We start from the raw sequence: 25,699 nt of genomic DNA on the forward strand, positions 1-25,699 counted from the left end.
CTGGTTTTTAGTGTATTCAGAATTTTGTAGCAGTCATCACTATCCAATACCAAAGTATTTTCATCACCCCAAGAAGAAACCTCATAAACGTTTTTTCCTTTTTATTTGTTGGCAGTAAATGTTTGAAATAAAGCCACATTATTAATCCCCCAAGTTAAATTTTATCTGTGGAAAATGCTGTGGGATCATATAATTACCAAATAATCGTTTTCTTTAAACTGATATTCTAACAATTCAAAGTTCCATAATGCCCAAATGAAAGGTAAAAACTGAGCTAGCTTTCTAAAAGCCTATTGGTTATTTATATCATACATTCAAAATATATCTTAATATTAGAGTTATATATTTAATCTTTTGACACATGGTATCCAATGGACAGTTTATTTACTATACTTGGTATAAGAGGAGCTTCAAATTGATTCTCTTAAGTTTTTGAGTATAGTCTAATATAAGATAAAGAAGCTACATGCACACAAAGATTGTTCATTTGCTAATGTTGGAATTATTTTTTTTAACCGTACTCCAAAGCTCTACCGGTATTTATTTCGTTAAATCATTTGGTGCTTTGTATTTTTACAGTCATTGCTGCTCCTAGCTTACCTCATAAGGAATGGATCAGAGCGTGTTGTTACAAGTGCCAGAGAACACATTTATGATTTGCGATCCCTGGAAAATTACCACTTTGTAGGTGAGCAATAGAAAAACCTTATAAGCAAATTAAAACAGTAGTTGGAGTTGTCAGTCACCTGAACCAGCTTAGAAGCTTCTCTGCTCTAATTAGAATGTGACTGTTGCTGGTTGTGTGACGAGTGCAGAATCCAAGACGTGGGGCCCTAGAGTATTAATTAGTGAAGACAAGAACTTGCAGAGAAGACTGGCTAATAACAACAGAACCAACACAACATGAGTGTTCGGGTTTATATTAAAATATGCACTGGAGACTGGTCCCCTGTGGTGTCCATAAAGGAATAGCTTTAATCATATGGGAAGAAAAGGTTAGAGCTCCAAAACACACACATCTGTTTGAAGCTGGGTTTTTTTCTTCCTCCCACCAAATAATATTTACTGTGCAAAGGCAGCAAGGCCAGAGTGTGTTTTGAATGTGAAAGAGGATACAGAATGAACCACATTTCATTTTGTAGTGTACCCCAGTTGAAAGCACTTTAAAAATTCTGTTTTTCAGCTATACTAAATCCTTGTAATTAGTGTTTCCAAACTTGCATTGGGGAAACCAAGACATTTGGGTGCTTTTCAGTCATTCAAATGTTATAGTGAGTTTTGTTTTGTTAAAGTACTATCAAAAAAGAAAACATTTATGGATATAAGTCCATTATATATGGTCATCATTAGTAATGCTTTTCAGAGGGTCTTTAATTGATCTTCCTTAGCACTGCTATCTGTGGTTCTTTTTAAGTTCACCTTTAAAGGCTCTTATAAGCCAAAATTGCATCTCGAAACTTAGAACTTGCTGATGAGGAAATGACAAAATTTAACAGCACAATTTGCCTCTTATTAATTTTAAAATATTGAAGTTGGTTTCTTATGTTGAAATTTTCACATGTGCTTTTTTGTGTTAAAAGGTTTGATACATAGTGACTGAATTCTTAAGGTTTTGCTTTTTCCCTTACTATCCTCACAGATGAGCATGGCAAGGATCAAGGTATAAATATTCGCCAGAAGGTGAAAGAATTGGTTGAATTTGCTCAGGATGACGACAGACTTCGTGAAGAGAGAAAGAAGGCAAAGAAGAACAAAGACAAATATGTTGGGGTTTCCTCAGACAGTGTTGGAGGATTCAGATACAGTGAGTATCAAAATCATACTGGCAACTAAGCATCAGTTTAGCTTCACTAAATTGAATCACTGAAATATGAAAAGCCAAAATGCTATTTTCTTTTCAGGAATATATAGAATACTAAAATATATGTAATACTCATTTTGGCTCCTATTACATAGATCTTAGGAATCCTTCTCTTTTTTACTTTGGTGGGTTTAAGAATATGTTTTTAACCATTAATTGTTAATTAAATAACTGCAAACTTTGAGTTGTTAAACAGAGAATAATACAGATATATACCCTTCCCTCTCAGGGTTACCACTCTAATGAAGAAAAAAGAATTTTTCTAATTCACCTTTTAGAGCATAAAATGTTCAGTTTGATCAAGAGATTGGTCTTATAATTTGAAACAATTTAGCTGTTTTTGGCCAAAACTAGGAAAGCCTCCTGTAAGTTAGCCCATCCTCTGTCTCTTCTCTTAATTCAGCAGTGCATTAATTTGATGTAGAAAAAGGTGACTGACACCACCATCAGTTTTTCATCTAGGCCTATCGCTTTATTGATCCTAACTAGAACATTCATCTCCCTTGTTTATTTTTAATGTAATAATATAGTTTACCTAAAATAGATCACTAGGTGCTTGAAACAGATACAGAAAATAACTCTTTCATCGCATGTCTCTTTGGACTCAGTCTTCTAGAACTCCGACAATCCCCTGGGTCATTTTATGTGTACACAGACAGGCCAGTGCTGTGTACACGTAGCAGCTGCATCTCGGGGCTCTTCTACTCTCCCCACCCACATATGAGTTTGTTTATATTTGGATTATACTCAGAACTCATTCATTGGAACCATGTAAAAATCTATTTCTTTTAATTACCTATAAAATAGTATCTTCACTCCTTTGCTCCTCTACGTTCTTGCCCTCAGAGAAAAAATACTGTACTTAATTAGCTGCTTCTAACAGCAGGAAAATCTCTTTAAGTCTAAGAATCATATAAAACTCAGTTCTTGATTTGGGCAAAAATAGTTCTCAAATAAATCATGTAATTATATTTTAGAGTTTTTGTTAAGAGGAATAAGAAGTTTTTGGATTATTTGCCCAACTAGTTGTTTTATTCTTTAACTTTTTCAAAGTAGCTATAGCAATTGAATGTGTTTTTTGAGTAGAAATTGTTATTTGCAACTCATTTTCTTATTCTACATGCTTGTAAATCATCTTACTAGGATAATATGTAATTAGAGAAATGTAGAAAATTGAGTACATTTTCAGAATCAGTCAAAGTGAACTGTTACAGTACCTGCATTAGAGATAGAGTTGAATGTCCTGTGTATATGCATCACATTCTTTTATAAACATTTTTAATGTTATGTGAGTCATAAATTTAATCAACTTTATTTTGTTTTTGTTTTTCATTTTGATATTAGATAATGTCCTACTAACGTCCAGTATCTTTGGCATGCACTTAGTATACTATCTACCACACTAATCAGTTTAGTTTTCATCTACTTCCTTTTTTCTGGTAAATTTGTTTGTTTTATTAAGTCTAGTTCATCACATCGTTGTTGAAATGTACATACCTCTTATAGGAAAACCACCCATTTTTATAAAACCATCCTGATTTGGATTTTGTCTAAAAAATCTCACTTTGTCATGTTCTGTTTAATGTTTAAGTTGGTGGTCACTTTTAAATTTAGTAGACAAATTTTTAAATTCTCAGGCTCTTACAGAAAATTTTGACTTCGCAGTTTAAGCAGACAATTTAGTAAAATGGTTTTGTTCAGTCTCCACAGGGCATGTATGTCATCAGAACTTGTTGAGCAAAGTTTAGAACAAAGCTCCGTGAGTCACCTTCAGATTATTTTATTTCTCATTGCTCCTCCCTTTTCTCTGTAACCTGCCTTAGTGTCAGTGTTTTCTTCTTTTTAATCTGATTTCTCCGTATCTTCTACTCTTGCCTCGTAAGTCGAGTTTGGACAGGGACATTGAAATGGAAAGATTTCCTTTAATGCCTACAATTCCTTTCTCTCCTTTGGACCCAAGGTCACGGACTAAAACAGATCTTGACACTTTGGGGTGTTTGTTGTACTGCCATGATCTATTCCCTTCATTCTCAAATTCACACTGAGGCTCCCTAGTTTGTGCCAGTCCCAGCATATGTTTGGGCTTGGTGTTTGAATAGATCATCACTATTCTAAACTGCTTAAGCATATTTCATTATTACAATCTGTGTAGCTTTTGGTAGTTAGAATATTCTTTTCTTTTACGGTAATTAAAAGATGATTTCTCATGCTGTGAAATCCAATGAGTTGTTTTTCTAGTTTGGTACTAAAGTATGACATTTATGAGTGTTTACAGCATACTTGGACATGTAGCATTCAGAATGCTGTTGTTTCCTATAGTTTGTTTTTTAGTTTTGTAATAATCGAAAAACCATTAAGAGACAGGAGTGAAATATAACGCGTTAAGTGACTTTTGTAAAAACAAAAAGATTTCCATTTTTCCTTTGCTTTTACAGCCTGTGTTGGTTTTATGTTTTCCTCTACTCATTTCAACAGCCCTTAAGAACGTCCTGATATGCTGTGCTATGCATTAAGGTTGTGTAAGTTTTCATAAACAAAAGCTTTAGAATCTGCATTCCTGCTACTTAATGACTGGCACTGCATGCTGTGCCTTGCTGCAGTTGTGTTGATTCAGCACCGTGGGAGCTTTCTGTTTTCCTTTGAAAACTTTTATTATGAGGAAAAGCTTCAGAAATAAGAACTGTAGATACATTCCGAATTTAATGTCCTTAATGTTGCTTCTTTTTTTAATACTTTACATAGGTGAAAGATACGATCCTGAGCCCAAATCAAAATGGGATGAGGAGTGGGACAAGAACAAGAGTGCTTTTCCATTCAGCGATAAATTAGGTGAACTGAGTGATAAAATTGGAAGCACAATCGATGACACCATCAGCAAGTTCCGGAGGAAAGATAGAGAAGATTCTCCAGAAAGATGCAGGTATTAACACTTTGTATTCTGGGACTCTTGAAGGGGGTGCTAAATTGATGCAGCTAGATTTGTTTGTTTTTGTTTTTGTTTTGTTTAGGGCATTACTATTATCTGAGGTTCAGCATTTTTTCCCTAATAGATTTTATTTTTGAGAGCAGTTTTAGGCTCACAGAAAAATTGTGCATAAAGTAAAGAATTGCCATATTAACACACACACGCATATACACACTTCTGATATAAACATCTTGCATTACTATGGTACATTTGTTAACAGTTAATAACCAATATTGATATATTATTATTGACTAAAGTCTCATTTACATTAGGGTTCACTATGTTGTACAGTTGACAAATGCATAAGATCCATCATTATGGAACTATATAGAGTAGTTAACACTGCCCTAAAAGTGCCCTTTGCAAAAATATAGACTGATTCATGAATTTGCATATAATCCTTGCATAATGACTATGCTAACCTCCTTTCATTGTTCCACTTTAAGTGTAGTGCTGCTGATGTGAGCACCATATAGCTGTTTTTTAAGACAATAAGTCAAACATTACTTAAAATTACCACTGAAATACTTTCCCTGTTGTCTTTGTCCATTTATTTCTAAAGTTGATCATATTTCCTATATGTTTTTATTCAGGCTATTTATTGGAATTATTTTTTTCCTGTAAGAATTTTCGAAGATTATTTTATATTTGGGCATCAGATTATCCAGAGATCTAAGGTATTGCTAAGGGCTAATGAAGTTTTTTAAATGTAAACAGGAGTTAAAGGGTTTGATATTTAACTCCTACAACATTCCATTATGATTTTGTGCCAGTGTATACCAGAAAAAAATCCAAATGGTGTTTTGGACTAAAATGTTTTTGAGTATAGACCTGTATTTTCTTAAAGTACATTCTCTAATGGTAGGGCATTTTTATTTAGTTTTATATAGAACAGTACTTGAAATACCATTCATTTTTAGTTTTTACTACCAACATAACTATTAAACTAATTTTTTTTTGCAGGTTAAACAACAGTGTATGTAGCACTTACTTTGTGAAGCAATCTTTATAAGACCTTTGTCATTTGTGCCTCACAGAGTCTCTATTAGATAGGGTAGAGTAAGGATTTTACCCTTATGGTTTACAAGTAAAACCTAAGGCCCATTCAGGTTGTGTGGAACTTGCCTAAAGTAACAGAGTTAGTGATAGAAATGAGCCTTCAAGTAAGTTCTTGTAACTAAACATCATCTCTTCTTTCCTTAAAAAAAAAAAAAAAAAAAATCTTAATAGTTCAGATTTAGGGGGCAACTGAAGAAAAGTAAAAATAAAAATATAATTTTGAAATTCTCAGGTTCTGAAATATTTGTTTAGTGTCTTCTCAGTATGTTTCCATATTTATTAAATCCCTAGAATTCCTATCATTTTCAAGACTTTCTGGAATGTGATCTTTAAAGAGCTAGAATTTATTTTTAGTACTTTGAATATGTGTATCTGTTCTGTAACTACATTTCTAATTCTTTTATGTTGAAATAGTATGCATATGATAATAAATATTAAACTTTGGGAAGCAGTGCCTACTACTTCACATATTCTTTGCAATTTTTCCCTCATTAATGTTCTCGTGGTCTGTGTGTTTACATTTTTGTTTTGGTTTAGAAAATACAGTGGTCATATATTCCGTTGCTATTTCCTGAAGAAGTATCGGAATCAAGTAGGTAGGCTGGTACATCTGATCATGTACATTCTTGTGTCATTACTTTTCTCTCTTGCCCTACCACCCTCAGTTTTTCTTTCCATGTTTTTGTTTTTTTCTGCCTTGATATTTTTTTCCCCCTATGTTGGCTCTCAGACAGGATGTGCTGGAGTTCCTAAATCTTTAAGAGTATTCAGGTTTAAAAGAGTGAAAATGTAGTCTGTATTATTAATCATAACTAAGGGGCACACCAGGGACTTTACATCTAGGACTATTTGTGACCTTTCTCCTCAAATTTCAGACCTGTTAAATAAGTTCATTATTAGATTCAAGAATTCCTGAACTTTGGTCAGAATGAGGCTTCCATTTCACTGTGTGCTAGTCAAGTTTATGTTCTCAACTTGTAAAGAAGTTATCTTGTATTTAAATAAAATTGGACATCAGAAAGGTGAGAAATTTTTGTTTTTCTTATAGGACTGATGGTGGGAATCTTTAGGTCAGTTTTTGCTGTGAAATTACCTAGTAAGTGACAAGGGCTTTTAAACACTTATTCAGAACTTTTAGATTCCCTAAAATGCTTATAGATAAAAATACATTTCACTCCTTTGCTCTGCGTGAGAAGCCATTCTTCTTGATTCTTGATTTCACATATCTGGAATTAATTCCAATTTGGTTTATATTTAAATAGAAATAGTCTGAGTTATATTTCATCAGTAATAATACTCATAGTTTTAAGGAGAATTTTAAGTATTTTATTTTAGAATATTTGTAAATTCAACAACCTATTCTAAAATTAAGTAAAATAGGTTATGAGACATATGTTAGGTAATGTCTCTCTGTCCTTGCACCAGGAAAAAAACGGATGCCTTATTACTGGAGAAGAGACTAGTACTGACATTTTTAATCCACAGCATATGAAAAACCCAGTTTTTTGCTCATAATGTAGTTTTTTCTTTTGCATTATTAAGAAAGTTTCTGATTGTGCCTGAAGTAATTGAAATATATTTAAGTTTTCTGTAAAGCAATTTTCATAATTACATAAAAGTTTGATCTCCTGATAGTACAATGAAAAAGAACACAGTTGTTGGAAAGTACATTACTTCATATTTTTCTGCATTTACAGATTAGAGTTTTAATCATTTGAATTTAGATAATAACAGGTATCCATTGAAATTGTAATATGTTATGTATATTAGTATATGAGAGTCGATGACAGAATTATGTTATGTAAATGTAACTGTAGTTTGCATACAATCCATTTCAAGAAAATGGTCATCAAATGCAAATGTTGGAGCTACCAGGATCTCATCAGTTGATTGTGCTATGACAATAATCCTGCTATTTTATTTTTTTAAGCTTAAATCTATACTAAGTAAGCACTTTAATTATTTTAGACATTTTTTATTTGTACATATTTATGTAAATACTTTTTTGTAGCAGTGTTTTAGACTTAACTCAGGAATTTGTCAGGTTCCCACATTCCCTCCCCAACACGTGTCATTATTCAGATAGATAACATTCTGTTGATCCCTGTCAAATAGTCAAAGTATGGAATTTTAGAGCTACTGTATTTGAAATTCTTTAGTTCAAATCACTGAGGGCTCCATTTTAAAATAATCCCTAGTCTTATTATTTTGCTTCATTTTTAATATCTTTTAGCGACAGTGATGAGGAAAAGAAAGCAAGAAGAGGCAGATCTCCCAAAGGAGAATTCAAAGATGAAGAGGAGACTGTGACAACCAAGCATATCCATATCACACAGGCCACGGAGACCACCACAACCAGACACAAGCGCACAGCAAATCCTTCCAAAACCATTGATCTTGGAGCAGCAGCACATTACACAGGGGACAAAGCAAGTCCAGACCAGAATGCTTCAACTCATACGCCTCAGTTTTCAGTTAAGGTGAGAATGGCACAGGTTTATACATCATGATACACAGTTTTATTCGTATAAATTACTTTTAGAATTGTTGCATTAGTAAGCTTAGGCATTTCTAGGCAATCATATTAATTCCAGATCATCTAGCATATATTACTGAGAGTCATTAATAATAATTTCCTCTCTGTGGGGAAAGATACCTGTCCAATTGCTGAATGAGTCTCTGTGCACGCTCTGTGAAAGTAGAAATGACACTCTTGGTGCATTTGGGAAAGGGTGTGAATCTGAGTGTAATACATCTATTTCCATCTAAGACACCACTGCTGGTTATCAAGAAGAACGAGATTGACTAATGGAAACATGGGAGTATTTGGGAGTTGTAAGAAGTGACAAAAGAGAACCAAGTAGATACAAGGGAAATGGTCTCATGTAATATAGAGATGGTGCCTACAAAGGGGGTCGCATTTACTGGGTGGTCACTACTGATCAGTAGCAGCACTGACTCTTGTACCTTTTTTGTTTTTCATTCACCACGGAAATGGAAGTCCACCTACTAGATACTGGGTTACAAGCTAGTCTTTTGGACAGAAATCTGCCAAAGAGGGAGATTTTTCAAAAGGCTAAATTATTGTTTTGTCACTCTCCCCCCAACTAAGGTTTACCTAACTTGTATCTTTGCATCAGAAGTAACTAAATCTAGAGAAGACAGTTTTCTAATATATCCTGCAAATAGTAGGTGACTCTAAAAATAAAGCTAGTCCTGCTTAGTGGCAAAAAAAAAGTATGTATCAACTTCTGCCAAATATCTACTGGTGTATAATTTTACCCATATTTGCTCTTTTTAGTTTTGATGAAAACCTCAAAATTATAACTCATCTTTACTTGTAGTTATAGAGGGGAAATGCCTATTATTTCTCTGTGGTCTTAGATTTCCTGTGCTGTGGATACCATTAGCTTAACAATGACAGTATGGGATCTGGGAGATAGCCATAGTTGAAACCCAATACATAGTGGCTCTTATATGGAGAATTTATTTAAGGCTGCATGAAGAAAATTATCCCAACTGTATAATTTCTTAACAGTAAATTGAGACTTTTATATCTTACAGGATTTTAAATATCAATTTGTAGTACAGCATGAATATGTCACTGTGCAATAAATATTTTACATTTGTAGTGTGAGCTTTTTACTTTGTTTTTACTACCAGAAAAATATCGAAAAGGTCAGAGTACTTGAAAAGTTACTCAGCTACTTCAGATTTCTTTTTTTTTCTCAAGGCCTTTTTGAACTATGATACAATATTTTAATCTTCAAAGCTCAGGAACTCAGATTGTCTCCTTATTTACTAGCTATTCTGTTCTCATTTAGCATGTATGTATTGAAGATACAGCAAATATGCATCAGAGTACTTGGGACTATGAAGAAGAGAAAAATCATATTACCACTCCTATCCCACAGTTTAGTTTGAGAATTAAATATGAAACATGTCAAGATATATCAACAGAATTATACTGACTTGTATAGTTTACAAATAGTAAGCATTGCTAAAGTTCATAGAATTATAGAATTTTAGAGCTAGATAGAATCTTGGCCTGTATTCCAGGGGATCGCAGACCTTGTTAGATATTGGAATTATTGAGGGAACTTTCTAAGACTGTACAGGCCAAGATTCCCACCCTAGGTATTTATGCCTCAACATATTATGATGGAGCCTGGAGCATATGTATTTTTTTAATCCTCAGATGATTCTGATACATAGCATTAAGTTTGAATGGGATCTGGAAAGTATATTTTCCAGAGTGAAATTCAGTATGAAAAAAATGAGGGAAAAGACAAGTGTGGATATGACAGACTTTTACAGTGCTGGTAGTAGAATTAAAAATACTCCTATCTCCATGAGAATTCAAGGTCATTTGTGTTTCTTCAGAAAACTAAATCTACCCCTATCAAGACATTATAGGTATTTGTGTCTAAGTTGGAAATTAGAGATGAGTAGAGCAGATTGAGAAAAAATAGATATTTGTTTTCTCAGCTCATTAGTTCTTTGTGTATTTCTAGACTTCAGTGCCTAGCAGCAAGTCATCTGGTGACCTTGTTGATCTGTTTGATGGCACCAGCCAATCAACAGGTAAGTTTCTACATGGGCTTTTTCTTTTTTAGTAACTTTAGTTGCAGAGTAATTTTTTAAGGTGTCTAATAAAAGGTAGAATTAAAAATAAAATTTTTGCATTGGATTTATTTTTAATGTAAAATTAGCGAGCCTCAGATATTATTGGGCGGGGAGTAATTTTAATTGCCTAAAATAAGGAAGAAGAGTACTTAAATATTTGACCAATAGTAATTCAGTAACCTCTATGTCTCCTTAATTTCTTTAGCACTGAGTATTTGGAGTGTTTTGCTTTCTCTATAAGCAAAACATACTACTGCTCTGCCTACTTTACTGTCTTTCCCTAAATCTTAATTCTGGGTCTCAGCATCAGCCATGCCTAGGGTTAATTAAAATTTTTCATTTATTTATTCACATATTTGTTAAAACCAGATATTGATTTGAGTGCTAGAGATGTAGCGCTTAGTAAAACCAAGTTCTTGCCCTCATAGGAAGGCCAAGTGATAGAAGTACAGTAATCATTAAAGAGTCACTGGTAGTTACAATCACGCAGAGTGCTTCTGAAGAAAGGAGCATTCTATTAACATCTGTTACTACCTGACATATTTTAAGAGGGCTGTAGCAAAAGAATAGTTTTCTTACAAAGATTTTGTCAAGATAAGACTAATGATTTGTTCGATTTAATTACCAGCATGTGCCAGATTTTGAATAAGTCCCTATAAATTATTTTCAAGAAAATTGATATTTTAGGTTGTATTCAGTGATTATGGAGTTCTCATAAACTCCTGTGCCACAAGTCAAAACAATTTAAGAATAAAACTTCTATTTAAAAAGTCTTCCCCAACTTGTTTAAAGTTCATTTCACATCAAAATGTAGAATTTACATTAATGTTTTAGTGGAAGTCTATAACAAATTTACTTGTCATTAATAGTTTAGTACCTGTAATTAATATAAAGTGCCCTTTCCTATTACATAAAATTCTTGGACTCGGAGTGAGTGAACTTCATAGGGTATGTGGTTCAACTTAGTTTCTGAAATTCTTTGGTTCCTGTTCCCTTTTTTTCTGTAACTGTAAATTGTTTCTAAAATTATTCTTTAAACTCTATTGAACAGTCATGCCCAAGGTTACAAACAACTCCATTAGTTTTTCAAAGGTTTATGTGCTTTTAGTATGTTTAAGATATTAACTATAGTATTAATTGACAGTTATCATGTGGTCATGTAATACAGACGTAGTGTCAAAGAAAATCAACTATTTTGGACTGCTGGCGTGAAATATTAAAGAGACCCTTTCGTGCATCTGTGGAAAGTTGGAATGGGGCAATCAGAAAAAATAACTAGGAAGGTCAGATGAGTGGATGCAACTTTTTTCCTCGGTGATACCAAGGTTCTTTGAACAGAGAGAATTATTAAATACCAACGTGCTTCCTTTGCTTGGCAAGAAACCTTTGAGTGGTTTTTCTTCTCCAGTGCAAACAGTAGATTGACTAATTAAGTAGAAGTAGCAATTAATATTAATATTGTAATTGAGACAAATGAAATCTGCAGTTTCTTGCCTTAATGTTCATTTTGGTCTTTAAAAAATAACTGAATGTGGGTTGATATCAGAATTTTTTAAAGTTATCTCCTCTTCGAAACAATATATTTAACCAGTTTGTATAGACACCCCCAATCAGTACACAAATTTTATTGCCCCAAATCTCTATTTAAATATTTTAGTAGTATATTTGAAACTTAATTCAGCAGCGGAAAAAACTGGATATTAAATCTTCAGCACCTACACATGAGAAAGTCTAAGAAGCTACCATAATAGCATTGCTATTTGGCATGCCATTTGGGTGTCATTTACCAGATGTGCCTATACTTAAAATAGTACCATCATGCCAGTAATTTGGGCATGAACTGTAAACCTAAGCAGTTATGGCATCTGTATCACTCACCAGATAAATAGCTCCTCTGAGAAAATGTTCAGATTTATGTGTTACCTTCTTTTGTTAGCAACTTCAAAAGTATATGTCTGAGACAGTCACTGTAGAATATTTGCCAAGTTTAGAAAGACGTATGTGAAACCCACCCATCAAGATTTATTTGAAACTGTATTGATAAATGTCCCACTGGAGTAATTAATGTTCTTTTAAAATCTGTTTCAAACAATATTTTGCTGGCGTGTGTGTGTGTGAGTGTGTGTGTGTATGTGTATGGAGGGGGGGAGAGAGAACACTTCTAAGTAAATACTTTTTAAATGAATAATTTAAGGTATTTTAGAAAATAAGCCAATTAGAAATAGAATGCTAGAAACCATTCCATTTCTTAAATATATCTCACTTCTTTTAAAAGTCCACCTTGTCGCCTTTGTCCCTTCGTAATTAAGGAATTTAGGTCTTGTTTAACATACTAAAATAAGTTATTTCTAGTACAATAAATGATGTTGAGAAAATAAACCATAAAAGCAAGACAAATAGGAAGACGTTACATGACTTGCAACATGTTTTTAAATTTTTTAAGTTAAAAAAAAATTTTTTTTAATTAAGGTATAACAAATCCAAAATTTTTATTACATTTACATTTGAACCTATTGCCTTATACCCAGTAATCACTAAAGTTAGTTGAGGATATTTATGTGAATATGAACCACCTTATTAAAGACTTAAAATATCAACTTATAGATTAGAATTTCCTGGGACTTATTTAAGATAAGTGTACAAAAAATAAAAAAATTTTAACATATTCTCTCTTCACTAAAAGTAATGCATGGTCCTTCTAGAAATTTTATGAGAAACAAGTGATTCACCGTAACTTAGCTGTATAAAGTTAACTATTAATAATTTTGGTGAAAACTTTTTTTAAAAATTTTCAATACATTTAGTCAATATATTTAAGTGTTGTGTGGCAAATCTTTTTCAGGCTTCTAGATAAGGATGTTTTCTTTGTTTTTTTGTAGATTGCTTCTCAACTAAGGCCTTATGATAGTATTCTTTTACAGGCCTTTTAATCATTTATAATAACATTATATGGATAAACTATAACTTATTTAACCAATCAATGTCTTATTTTTTGGACATTAGGTTTAGTTTTTTTTTTTTTTTACAAAATTTTCTTTGTTATAGAGAAGTAGTATCTTTCAAAATCTTCCAGTTTTGTAGGGAGAAAATAGTATTTCATTTTATTTTGCATTTGTTTGAATACTTTTTATGTTTTCATATGTCAGTTGTAACTTGTCTATTCATTTCCTTTGTCCGTTTTCATTGGAGTATTTTTTCAAAAACTTCTTACACAATATTAACTCATATATTTAGTTTTTTGGGCATTTTGTCATTTTTTAAATTTTGTACTAGAATTCTTTATGCATAAGTTTGTTTTTATAATGTAATCTAGATCAAATTTTTCATTGAAGAAAATTTTCATTTGTATGTAGTTTAAGCACTGTCTAAGTTCAGCTGTATTTTTCCTGCTCACATTATTATTGCTTTGGAAGATCCATGTTCCCAGCTGGCGATTGTAAATAACCTCCGTGCTGCCCTGAAAAGGCAGATGGAAATGGTTCATTTATAATGACAGCTCTCACGTGGGAATCTTGAAGGCTAGCTCTTATTGTGGAATTTAGCAATCTTCCACATGCAGCAATTTTTGGTAGACTCTTTTATTTAAATTCCCTTAGATAGAAGTTATCTGGGAAAATGCTTTAGAAAATTTCTGTTGCATTTAAGGCATCGGTATAAATAACATCATGCATATAGGTATTGATAGTCCCTCCTTGGAGAGAGAAGCTTTTCCTTAATAATGAAATAGAGATTTTTAATTGTTAAGATCGCTTTCAGAGTTGTGTAAAATAGAATTAGAAGCATAATCTGTGGCGCAAAGTGAAATTCTTTTCAGAGAAAGGCGGCTTCAGTTTATACAGTTTATAAAATACTTATGCGTGTGTTTCCTTCTTTACTCCCAGTGTTCTGAAATTAGTCATGTCGAAATCAAACCCCCTTCTAGAAGGGGTGGAGTAGAAGAATATTTGCTATAGATAAAAACATAGTATAATTTCAGTTTAGGTACTAGAAGGTAGAGCAGTAAAATAACCAAAGTAGGTAATTATCTGAAAGATTACACTCAGAATATGACAAAAATAAAATAGCTTACCCAGTTTGAAGTGCTATTCATTACTCAGTGCTTTTATCCACAGCATGAATTTTCTTTGTAGTCCAGACTGGATAAGATTTAAAAATTTCTCACTTGTTTGGCATAACAGATTGCATATTGATGTATATTTACTGCTTGGATGAAGCAAATTAAAATAATCTCCGATTTTCAAACCCCTTAATGTTATAGTAAATGATTAACTATCATTCTGTTACCTAACAGTACACTTTGATCAATATTTTTAATATGAAGGAACATTATAGAAGACAACTTATTAATATTAAGCAGCAACTGTTTGTAACATTCATTTCTATGCCTGTTTTTATTAATATATGTGCTTGTTTAAATAGTTTAAAAACATAGCTCATTGATCTGCCCCTCATCACATTTTATCATGATGTGTGTATTTATAAAGGAAAGAAAAACAAATCACTGTGATATTATCCTTTGGCTAAAGCAGAAGTAGATGTATGAGCTGTAGTGTTGGTAGGAGTGAAGAACTTTGGCCTTGGTAGGAGTTAGTTCATGGTGAATGGGGATGTATGTGAATACGTACATTTGTAATGAGGTGAAGGAATGAGGAATTAGTTAAGCCTGCTGACAGTTGACTACAGTAAATGTGCATTAAAAAGAAATACTAAGTACACATGTATCAGAAACTGATTTGTTCTTTTTATTACTGCTGGCCATTTATTAAGAACAGGAGATGGTTCTAGTTTAATTAACCCAGTTGAGTGTAGCAGATGGGGCAGAATGTCTTGCAGCGATAAGACAATTCAGAAGTGGCACCAGATGTTGGAAGCTGTCCCTGGTGGTGTCTGAGTGCAGCCCAGATGTTCCAGTCCCACCTGGCTAGTTTCTAAGTACTGCAGGCTAAGCAGCTGTGATGTAACCTATATAATGTTCGCATAACACTAAAAGCACCATAATTGAACTGCCGCTCTAAACTTCTAAGTTTGTGACTCTTAAGAGGTGAAATCTTTAAGGACAAACAAAAATAAGGACAACTATTTAAGATTTTGGATCCTTTGGCTATTGCTGTTTCATTGATAACTGAATTGAAGAGAAATGGAATATTAAAATTTAACATGTCATTATTCAAATTGTAGATTAAATATTCTTACCCATATAGTGTTTACAAATAAAAACTAATATGAGAATGTGCTGTTTTGCACGAGTTGATTTTTGCAGCCTTATGATTTGGATCTCACCTCTTTAAAAAATACCAGTTGAGAAGTAGCAAAAAGCTACTTTTTTAACATAATGCAAATATTTGCTTGTTCATGGAGTAAACACTCTTCCCTGACTTTTTATTTTTTAAAATTTCAAACATACATAAAATTTGCCACATTTTCTTTCTAATTCTTTTTTTGTTGTTTATTTTTTATCATTTGTTTATTGTGTACCATTTGAGAAAAAATTGTAAGCACCATAACATTTTGCCCCTAAAGTACTTAGCACATATCTCCTTACAACAAGAGCATTCTCCTCTGTAATCACAATATAATTATCTTGCTTGGTAAATTTAACATTAAAACAGTATTATTGTCTAAAACATAGACCATATTCAAATTCCCCTGGTGTCTGAATTATGTAATTTCAAAATGGCACCACTTCTTAAAATCCAGAGTCCAGCCAGGGATCATGTATTTCATTTAGTTGTCATGTTTCTTTATGCTCTTTTAATTTAGAGCAGTACCAGCCTTTTTTGTCTTTTATGATGTTGATATTTTCTGAAGTGTTGAGTTGTTTCGCAGAATGTTTTCAGTTTGTATTTGCTGATTGATCCTTCATGATTAGAGTCAGGTTAAATATTTTTGGCAGGAATTTCTACGTGATGATCGCCTTTTCAATCCTTTACATTAGAAGGTCCATGAATACTATTTTGTTTTAAGTGTTAGTGGCATGAAGTTTGATCACTTGTTTAAGGTTCCTTTGTAAAAGTAGTGTAGCTTCACCTCTTTGTATTTACTAAATAATCTGTGTGGGGTAAGGTTTTGTGATTATGTGACTATTTTATTCCTCAGCAAAGTTTTACCCAGGTTTTAGCATCCATTGTAGATTCGTATTTTTATTTTATTTTATTTAACGCCTTCAGCACCTAGTATTCCTAGGTGGTTTCCCATCCAAGTACCAACCAGGCCCGACCCTGCTTAGCTTCCAAGATGAGAGAAGACCAGGCATGTTCAGGGTGGCATGGCTGTAAACTGAAGATTCTTATAAAAGAGCATAATTGGCTAAATAAACTGCATGCCCACATTATGTTTATGAAATATAAGTGAGGGATAACTTTAATCACAGTTGTAGTGTCAGTTACCTTACTGGATATAGAACAGAGGAATGTAAGAGAGTCTGTGCTAGCTTAAAGAGAACATGATGACATGAAAACCTAGATCAGCTATCTAGCTTTTATGATTGGCCTGAGTCCTCTAATATTGGGTATTTTAAGTGTGGTGCGAAAATAGCTTCCTGGAATTGCTATCAATCGTTTAGTGGTTCTAACAGTTTAACTTTTTCCTCGTACTTAATTTCTAGGAGGATCAGCTGATTTATTTGAAGGATTTGCTGACTTTGGCTCAGCTGCTGCATCAGGCAATTTCCCTTCCCAAGGTATGATAGAATTTGATTGGCCAGAAGTCTAGGGGCAGTAAAAGGGTTATTAAAACAAAACAACTCTCTGTCCCTCAAATCAGCTTCTTTTTGGCATTTTTTTCCTTGTAGTATTTATAATTCCTAATGAATTCATTCACAAAGATATTTATTGGGCCAGTGTCTTAAATGTGCTAGATGAATTAATTTGGTTGCACAATACTCAGGTACACTTAAGTAAAATTGTTCTTAACCATAAGTAGGTCTTAATTAAGGGGAGAATAAGGCATGTAAATAAGTATAAATCATCTTATTTTAGCAGCAAGAGTATTAATGGTTCACGTTTAGTTTGTTAATTACATGAATGAAATTCAGGGACATTGAGTTTGGGTGGGCTATCTTACTAAAATTCATTTCTCTGTAATTTAGATACCTTAAAAGCACTTCTGTGAAAAATAACTGAACTTCATTTTGACACATTCTTTAATAGTGAGCCGTCGAAACTCTCAGGCCATGTTAGAAGTAAAAACAAAAAAGCCCTAGACTTAACAAATATAAAATCATTATGTTGAGTACTTGAAACTAATGACTAATGTAACGTTGTATATAAGTTATACCTCAGTTTTTGAAAAGGCAAAATAAAAAAAAAAAATGTAACATCTGAGTAGAATATAGACTTAAACATCGAGGATTGAGGTGAAGTTCTTGTCTCTTTTCCCTTTTTTTAATTAATATTTTTATCTCACCACCTCTGCCATATACTGTGGTAGCTGTTTAATTTTAGGAAAGCCTCTGAACCTCTGACTTTCTAAAATTGAAACTGATGTTGTCATGGTTCTTTATAATGATAAACATCTGTAGAAGTGTATAGAGTAGTAACTAAGTTCATTATTAACGTGTCTTTTTTTTTAGGTGAGTTGTAATGTTTTTTAGGTTCTTTAGGTTTTTTAGGTTGGTTGTAATTTTTCTATAGAATCTGGTCAGTCTGAAGTTTGAGAGAGAATAAAAAAATTTAGATATAAAAATCTTAAAACATGAAGTGAGGCAGTGAGGAAAGATGCAGTTTAACTGAATTAGTCTTATTCATTTCAGATACAGTTATCTGTTGCTGTTATATTCACTGGGTTAAATTTTGTATTTAGTAACGTCTGGTTGAGGTTTATAAGGATTTAGGAATAAAGATGCATAAGTTTTAATGTATGTGGGGTTATTTTGACAGCCTACTTGTGTAAATTCCAAAAATTTCCCAGAAACCAGAATTTTTAGTAATTAACTGCTTCTTTTTAGAAGTGTGGTTATGCTTTCTAAGGGTTAATACCTTACTTTAGGCAAATCAAAGTGGAAGATAAACATTGCCCTAATTATACAGACTGCCTGTGTAATTCTCAGTTTTTATGTATATAAAGTTGCCTACTATGCAAATAATTCAAATATGTTAATGTTGCTAAGTGATACATCTCTTCATCTGTATGCATATGATTAATATAACTTGATCACCAGTACGCAAGGGGCTGAAACTCTTGCAACAATGATTAATCATTTCTGAACAATATATGCCCCACTAGAAATTTCTTCCTCTCATGATTAATCATCTCAGATAAAGTTTTCAGATGGGGCAACACATTTTGCCCCAGTTTCCAGTCTTATTCTGGTTTATATATCAAGCAAATAGAAAATACGCATAATTTTTACTTTTATCCAGCAGTCTTCCTTAAATTAGTTTACATTGTTTAATACATAGAACTAATTGTAAAACTCTTAATTCAGTCTCTTTTGTAACGGTGATCGAAGACATGTTTTAGTAAAACCCTGAGGTAATGAATATTAGTCCAGACCTTGTATTAAATTGTTGGTAGAGCTTAGGGTTTCTAAGTGAATTATTTTCTCTTTTGCAGGTGCTTACATTTTAATATGGTAATAGAAGAATATAATTTTAAAGACAATGTTATTCTCTTTTGATATTTAGCATAATGAGACAGTATTGCAGTGGTCGGTTACCTTTTCAGCTCAAAAAATGTATTTCCAAGTTGTAGTGAACATGGAGTACAGAGATGGTGTTAATTAACTTGGAAATACATACTGTTTGCTTTCAAATGACAGTTTATATGTAGCTCTTTCTTCACCTTTGTTTTTCAACTTTCATTACTTTATATTTATCAATTTGTCCCTTAAAAGTTTACTTACTTAGAATTGTGTATAACCTTGTTAAAATGTTTGTGCTGCTTGCCTTTATATTTATTGTGTTCCAAATAGTTAATATTATGCATTAAGAATTTATAGAAGTTTGACTTAAACTTTTATATGGCATACCTGGAAGGAAAAAGGGCATGGTGTCTTGGCTGTCCCCTGTCTTTTCACAGTTAATCCAAAGTAAAAATAACAAACCTTAAATGGCACTTATTATATATTAAATTACTTAATCTTCACAACTTAGATTTTTTAAAAAGTGAGGCGGAGAGGGTCAAAGTAGCTTGCTCAAAGATCACAGAGCTAGTAAGGTATAAAATCCATACTCTTAAACACTAGTCCTTTAATTAACCTATTATCAGTTTTTATATTATTGAATGCATTGAGTCTTAAACTTGTTATAAGTATACTTTGACATGTAGTGATAGTTTTCTTTTTTTTAATATTAGCATGCGTTTTCCTCTTAAGACTCTACCCCACTTTTTATTTATGTAAGTAGATTGCACATTCCTATTTTGAAGCAAGCAATGTACTAAGGTTATATACATCATGGCTATCTACATGTGGTTTCAACATAGTATGGCCAAACGGGTGAGAACTTATTACCAGAGTTTACTAACCTATTCTTAATTTTATTGAGTTTTCTCATATTTTTCCAGTTTTGTTTTGTGTTTCATAAATTTAATCTCATGAATTTGGGGTTTTACTTACATGAGACAGTATAAATTATAGTTTGATTTCTCTTTGAACCTTTCCAAATAATGAATGAATGAAATGAGTTGAATTCTCTGAGATTACTTGTGTATCTCTGTGCATGAGAATTCTGTGTCTCCCAGCAAAAGGTTTAACCAGTTTAGAGTTTCTTCATGCTTTTTGGGTCTCAATCTAGTTCATATTTGTTTACCTGGAACCAAATTTGATATGCAAACTTAGGTTGAAGGGAAGTATTGATTATAATGTCTGTGTGTCACTTCAGACCTGCTAAGAGATGGATTTTACTTTATATGTGGGAAGTTTTTTTTTTCCTTGCTACCTTGTTAACACTATTGAAATATTCATGAGAAAGAATAACGTCCAGATGGAGGTGGTACCTGTAGATGTTAATCTGGGTGGACACAGATCAGCTCTAATTTGTTTCAGTTTGCAGATTGTTATATTCATACTGTGCACATTGAAAGTTTTTTACTCTTATCATTCTTCTTTCTCAGTAACTACAAGTGGGAATGGAGATTTTGGTGACTGGAGTGCCTTCAACCAAGCGCCATCAGGCTCTGTTGCTTCCGGTGGTGAGCTCTTTGGCAGTACCTCACAGCCAGCTGTGGAACTTGTCAGTGGCTCACAACCAGCTTTAGGCCCACCTCCAGCTGCCTCAAATCCTTCAGATCTGTTTGATCTTATGGGCTCATCCCAAGCAACCATGACATCTTCCCAGAGTATGAATTTCTCTATGATGAGCACTAATACTGTGGGGCTGGGTTTGCCCATGTCAAGATCACAGGTGAGTTGTCTGCCTCCCTTGGAAATTGTGATTCATAATCTTGGAGATCCTCTAACTAATCTAAGGTAGATAAGCCTAAAACAAAAATAAGCAATATATAGATTGCTTTTGCACATTGCTTTTATCTTATACTCTCCCCTGGTATAGACATTTGAGTTCTAGAAGGCAAGCCTTCTCACCCACCTTGTAGCCCATGCAAAGCCAGTCGTGCCTTGCTCAGAGGAGGCACTTGCTGAAAATTTATTAAACTAATGGAATTGGTGTTTAATACTTTTTTAAAAATGTTTTTAAGGAGTAGAGACACAGGCATAGATACTGATTGCATGTTCAGTTCCAGACTACCACAATAAAGCAAGTATCACAATAAAGTCAGTCACATCAACTTTTGGTTTCCCAGTACATATGACAATAATGTTTGTACTACACTGTGGTCTATTAAGTGTGTAAAGTATTATGTCTAAGAAAAACAGTGTACATACCTTAATTTAAAAATACTTTCTTGCTAAAAAATAGTAACTATCATTTGAGCCTTCAACAAATCCTAATTTTTTTTGCTGGTGGAGGGTCTTGCCTCAATGTTGATGAAAATGCAGTATCTGTGAAGTACAATAAAACGAGGTATACCTGTATTGGCCTCACTGGTGGCCTGCATTCACTCAGTAAAGTCTCTGCTCATGTTCTTAAAGAAGTGTCACTTACTGGTAGCAAACAATCATTGCTAATATAGAAAATCATTCTCTAAAATGACAAATGTTCTCTTCCCTGTTACTACATTATATGTTTGTATAGGCTCTTTCAACCCTCATTTTCATAAAGGAAAACAACTAATTGGGAGCTTATTAATTCACTTTTTTATAGTTAAATCTAAATTACCTCATACTAGCTTAGAATTTGAACAAGTGTAGGGTTAGAACATAGGTGTCTGAATTGGACTAGGAACTTGCTATTTTTGATTCAAGCTATTCAGAATATTTATGCTAATTATTCATTTTAATGTGTAGATTATCCTCTTTGGGGTATGTGTTAGAGATGAAGGAAGAGAAGAAAGAAACAGAAGGTGACTAATGGACATGAAAACCACAATACCATTAAATTAAACTGTGCAGGCCCAAGCCAGTTTATTCTTTGAGTTTCTTTTATATGATTTAAACATAAAGGCAATCTACTTATTTGTAATCTTAATTGCTGCTGTGTTGTGATTATTTGCATTGGTACATTTTTGATTATTATTCATACTACTGCTCTTTTTCCTTTTTTTGTCTTTTTCACAGTTATCCTTAGTAACTACCAGGCACCTCTGCTTCTTTCTCCTGAATTTCTCCTTTCTTGTGAATTGTCCACTAATGTTGCTCTCTTTAGTCAATAGATATGTAACCAGGGAAATGTCAGTCCGGATATGTAAATATCATTTGCTGTTTTGATTGTTTTGCTTTAAATAACATGAGAAATCATATGCTGAATTCCATTTTGTAAGAAGAAATCTCCACTTGTATGTTTCTTTAAAGCTCTATTAACCTGAAGTTGGTAGTTGCCCTGGGCTGGTGCCTTCTAGACTTTGGGTAATGGGAGGATAATTATTAGTGCAAATATGTTATTCGTTTCTACCTCAAACATAATTTTTACTTCAGAGGACTATATTGGAGAAGTTAGCAAATTGGGATATTAAAGACCTTAGCATAGAACATTTGTGGTCCTTCTTAGTTTCAAGAGTTTATTACAAAGTTTAGTATAAATTTGGAGTTACTGTGATTAAATTGCCACCTGATAATCTTTATAAAGCAGATGCTTAATTTTTAGAGCATTTTTTTATTTTCCAGCCTTTGCAAAATGTTAGCACAGTGCTGCAGAAGCCTAATCCTCTCTATAATCAGAATACAGATATGGTCCAGAAGTCAGTCAGCAAAACCCTGCCCTCTACTTGGTCCGACCCCAGTGTAAACATCAGCCTAGACAACTTACTACCTGGTATGCAGCCTTCCAAACCACAGCAGCCATCGCTCAATACAATGATTCAACAACAGAGTAAGTCACAAGTAGACATCTCTTTTCTTTGTGTATGTGTAATTTGTTGCCCTGATTTCAGGATTACTTCAAGCCATGAAAAAAATAAGTAAATACATAAGACAGACTGTACTTGAAGGCATTTGTGTGTGTTCACTTAAGATTTTTTTCATGTAATACTTGTTATTCCTCCTGGCACATTGAATTACCTTGTAGTCTCCTTTTGGCATGATAACATTTATTGTATTGTGAGTTTGGGGGGCCTGATCACTAAAATAAAAATATTTACTGTAGAAAAAGTTTTAAATATAGGCATATATGATAAGGGAATGAAAATGATCTGAACTCCATAAACCAGGGAAAATATCTGTTAATTCATAATTTTTTACTATCTTCTCTAACCCTATATTTAATACTTGATATCAATCATTCTCTCTATTCAACATTATTTTATGTGTTGAATATTCTTAAGAAAAAAATTATTTTTAGATTTTTCTAGTTATCCAATCTTATCAGTGTTCAATTCCTCTATTGTTGGTTATTTCAGTTGTTTCCAACTTTTTGCTATTATAAATAATTCCATGGTTTTGTATAAATCTTTGTGCTTGTGATTTTTTCCTTAATGTAACATTCTAAAAATAAAGTGAGTCAAAGGGTATAAACTTTTTTAAGGCTTTTGACAAACAATAGCTCTTGACAACCTGTTAGGTTCGATTCCACAATAGATTGTGTGGGAATGATTTTAAAGTGCCTCACTCATGTTTCCCCTCTGCCCACTCTTACTATTTCTCCATCTTTGGGAAACCAGAGCTAATAGCCATTGGATATTTCTGAAGAGTAAACAATACAAGTTAGTTAACTTCTCATGTAAAATCATTACAAGGAATTTTATTGGGTTTACAGGTATTGATGGTCAGGAAGATTGTATTCCTTTTCTGCTCTGTGAATCTTAAGACTTCAGTGTAGTAAAATTCTTTTGTCTCTTCTTCTGGTAGATATGCAACAGCCTATGAATGTGATGACTCAAAGTTTTGGAGCTGTGAACCTCAGTTCTCCAGCGAACATGCTTCCTGTCCGGCCTCAGACTAACCCTCTGATGGGGGGGCCCATGCCTCTGAGCATGCCCAACGTGATGACTGGCACCATGGCAATGGCGCCTCTCGGAAATAGCCCGATGATGAGCCAGAGCATGATGGGGATGAACATGAACATAGGGATGTCAACTGCTGGGATGGGCCTGCCGGCCACAGTGGGAATGGGCATGCCCAACCTCGCCATGACTTCTGGAACTGTGCAGCCCAAGCAAGATGCCTTTGCAAATTTTGCCAACTTTAGCAAATAGATTGTAAAGGAGCAGGTCGAATGAAGGATTTTTAGTGGTGCAGATAGGTGATGTTGGGATGGAAAATGCTAATCAACTCCCTTCTATTAAAATAAACCTACGTAAAGAACCAAAAAGGCCATTTTATAAAAGTGAAATATCTAATATTTCAGGTGGCCAAACAAGGGCACTTCAGACAAGGTCAAAATCATATTTCCCGGTGAGAATTGACCACAAATGGGGTAGTGAGACCATTGAAAGAAAGCCTTTATAAATTGAAGAGCCCATTTAAACATCATAATTTTGGGTAAGACTGGAATAGGGCTGAATAAATGTGTTTGGATCTCTAATTTTATACTTTTCTTTTCCTGAGGAACTTGATTTTTCTGTCCCTGAATCACCTTGTCATAATTGGGTCTGTTCCTTTTACTACCACTCTTGAGTCCATATATAAAATCATTAAAGTTGGATGATCGGTTTTTTATAAAAATATATATTTTTGTCCAAAAAAGGCATACATATGTGATTATGGCTAAATCAAAGGTAACTGGAATGTATATACTTTTGCTAATGTTCCGGCAACACTGCTATTATTATACTATCCAAATTTTTATTGTTACAAAACCTCTTTAAGCAATTGGTGATAACTAGGGGATGTTTCCCATATCCTCTGCTATAATTATCCTGTGCAGAACTAGGAAAAAAAATTTTTTCAGGACTGCTCTATGGTTCCCTTTAAAGAAAAAAAACTCCACTAGTTTTGTTTGTTTTTAGCAGTCATTATTTACAGTTTGCAGTGATTAACTTGGCAAGGCTTCCGTCCGTGTTTGTTCCTGTAGCCACCATTTAACAGTCAGGAACAGTCAAAGAGAAAAATATTTATTTTTCTTTTTTTTTGGTGTTTTTTCAAAAAATTGCAAAGGTAAAAAAATCCATTAAGACCTTAAGTTAAATATAAATGTTAGAACTCAACAGTGTTGGCTTTTAGATTTTATACAGCATTTTTGTTTTGGTTTTGAGTGTATATAATATGGCTTTAGCAATATGGTTCCAATAGAGAGGAGTTAAATATATATTATTAAAGGAGACCTGTAGCAGTCAAAGATTCTTTTGATTTAATGACAAATAAAGGAAATTAATTAAAATGCTTTTGTTTTCCTGCTGTAATTCTGCATTTAGCTTACATGAAAATCATGATTCTAGAGTTTGGAATGCAAAAGTAATTGTTTCACCCTCAAGCTGGGAATATTTTTAAAATAATATAGGTATCAAATTATTACCTCCCCACTTTGTGTTGAAAATTTTTTTTATTAAATTGATAAAACTTTGTTTCCATTGTATTCATAATGTTCTGTTATACATAACATTAAAACGTTCATTAAAATCAATGTTGAACTGCTTTTTCTTTCACTCTGTTAGACATTTAGACTGGGGAAAAATAATTATAATTTGGGCAAAGTAATTTTTATAAATAATTTAAAATTATTTAATGACTTCTCTATTCTTTCCTCTCAGATTGTACT

At 33.2% G+C, this 25,699-nt stretch overlaps 2 protein-coding genes across 7 annotated transcripts in view; one reads left to right on the forward strand and one right to left on the reverse strand.

Annotated features, from left to right (window-relative positions):
- The window catches only part of CLINT1 (clathrin interactor 1), a 53,596-nt gene extending 28,032 nt beyond the window's left edge, over positions 1–25,564 (forward strand). For 2 of the 5 annotated variants that reach the window (XM_036225029.1, XM_016166986.2), the window contains 9 exons: positions 580–688; positions 1,640–1,804; positions 4,604–4,781; positions 8,119–8,365; positions 10,400–10,469; positions 17,116–17,190; positions 20,565–20,854; positions 22,672–22,876; positions 23,851–25,564. In XM_036225029.1, coding sequence (XP_036080922.1) covers positions 580–688; positions 1,640–1,804; positions 4,604–4,781; positions 8,119–8,365; positions 10,400–10,469; positions 17,116–17,190; positions 20,565–20,854; positions 22,672–22,876; positions 23,851–24,197 — 1,686 coding nt within the window. In that variant the 3' untranslated portion in view covers positions 24,198–25,564. The remainder of the gene's footprint in view (positions 1–579; positions 689–1,639; positions 1,805–4,603; positions 4,782–8,118; positions 8,366–10,399; positions 10,470–17,115; positions 17,191–20,564; positions 20,855–22,671; positions 22,877–23,850) is intronic. The other 3 variants (XM_016166988.2, XM_016166989.2, XM_016166990.2) reach the window with 3 other exon arrangements.
- LSM11 (LSM11, U7 small nuclear RNA associated) overlaps positions 1–25,699 on the reverse strand; it is a 137,048-nt gene that overhangs the window by 78,088 nt on the left and 33,261 nt on the right. The window lies entirely within an intron of this gene.

Source organism: Rousettus aegyptiacus, unplaced genomic scaffold, assembly GCF_014176215.1.
Source record: "Rousettus aegyptiacus isolate mRouAeg1 unplaced genomic scaffold, mRouAeg1.p scaffold_m13_p_7, whole genome shotgun sequence".
NCBI lineage: Eukaryota > Metazoa > Chordata > Mammalia > Chiroptera > Pteropodidae > Rousettus > Rousettus aegyptiacus.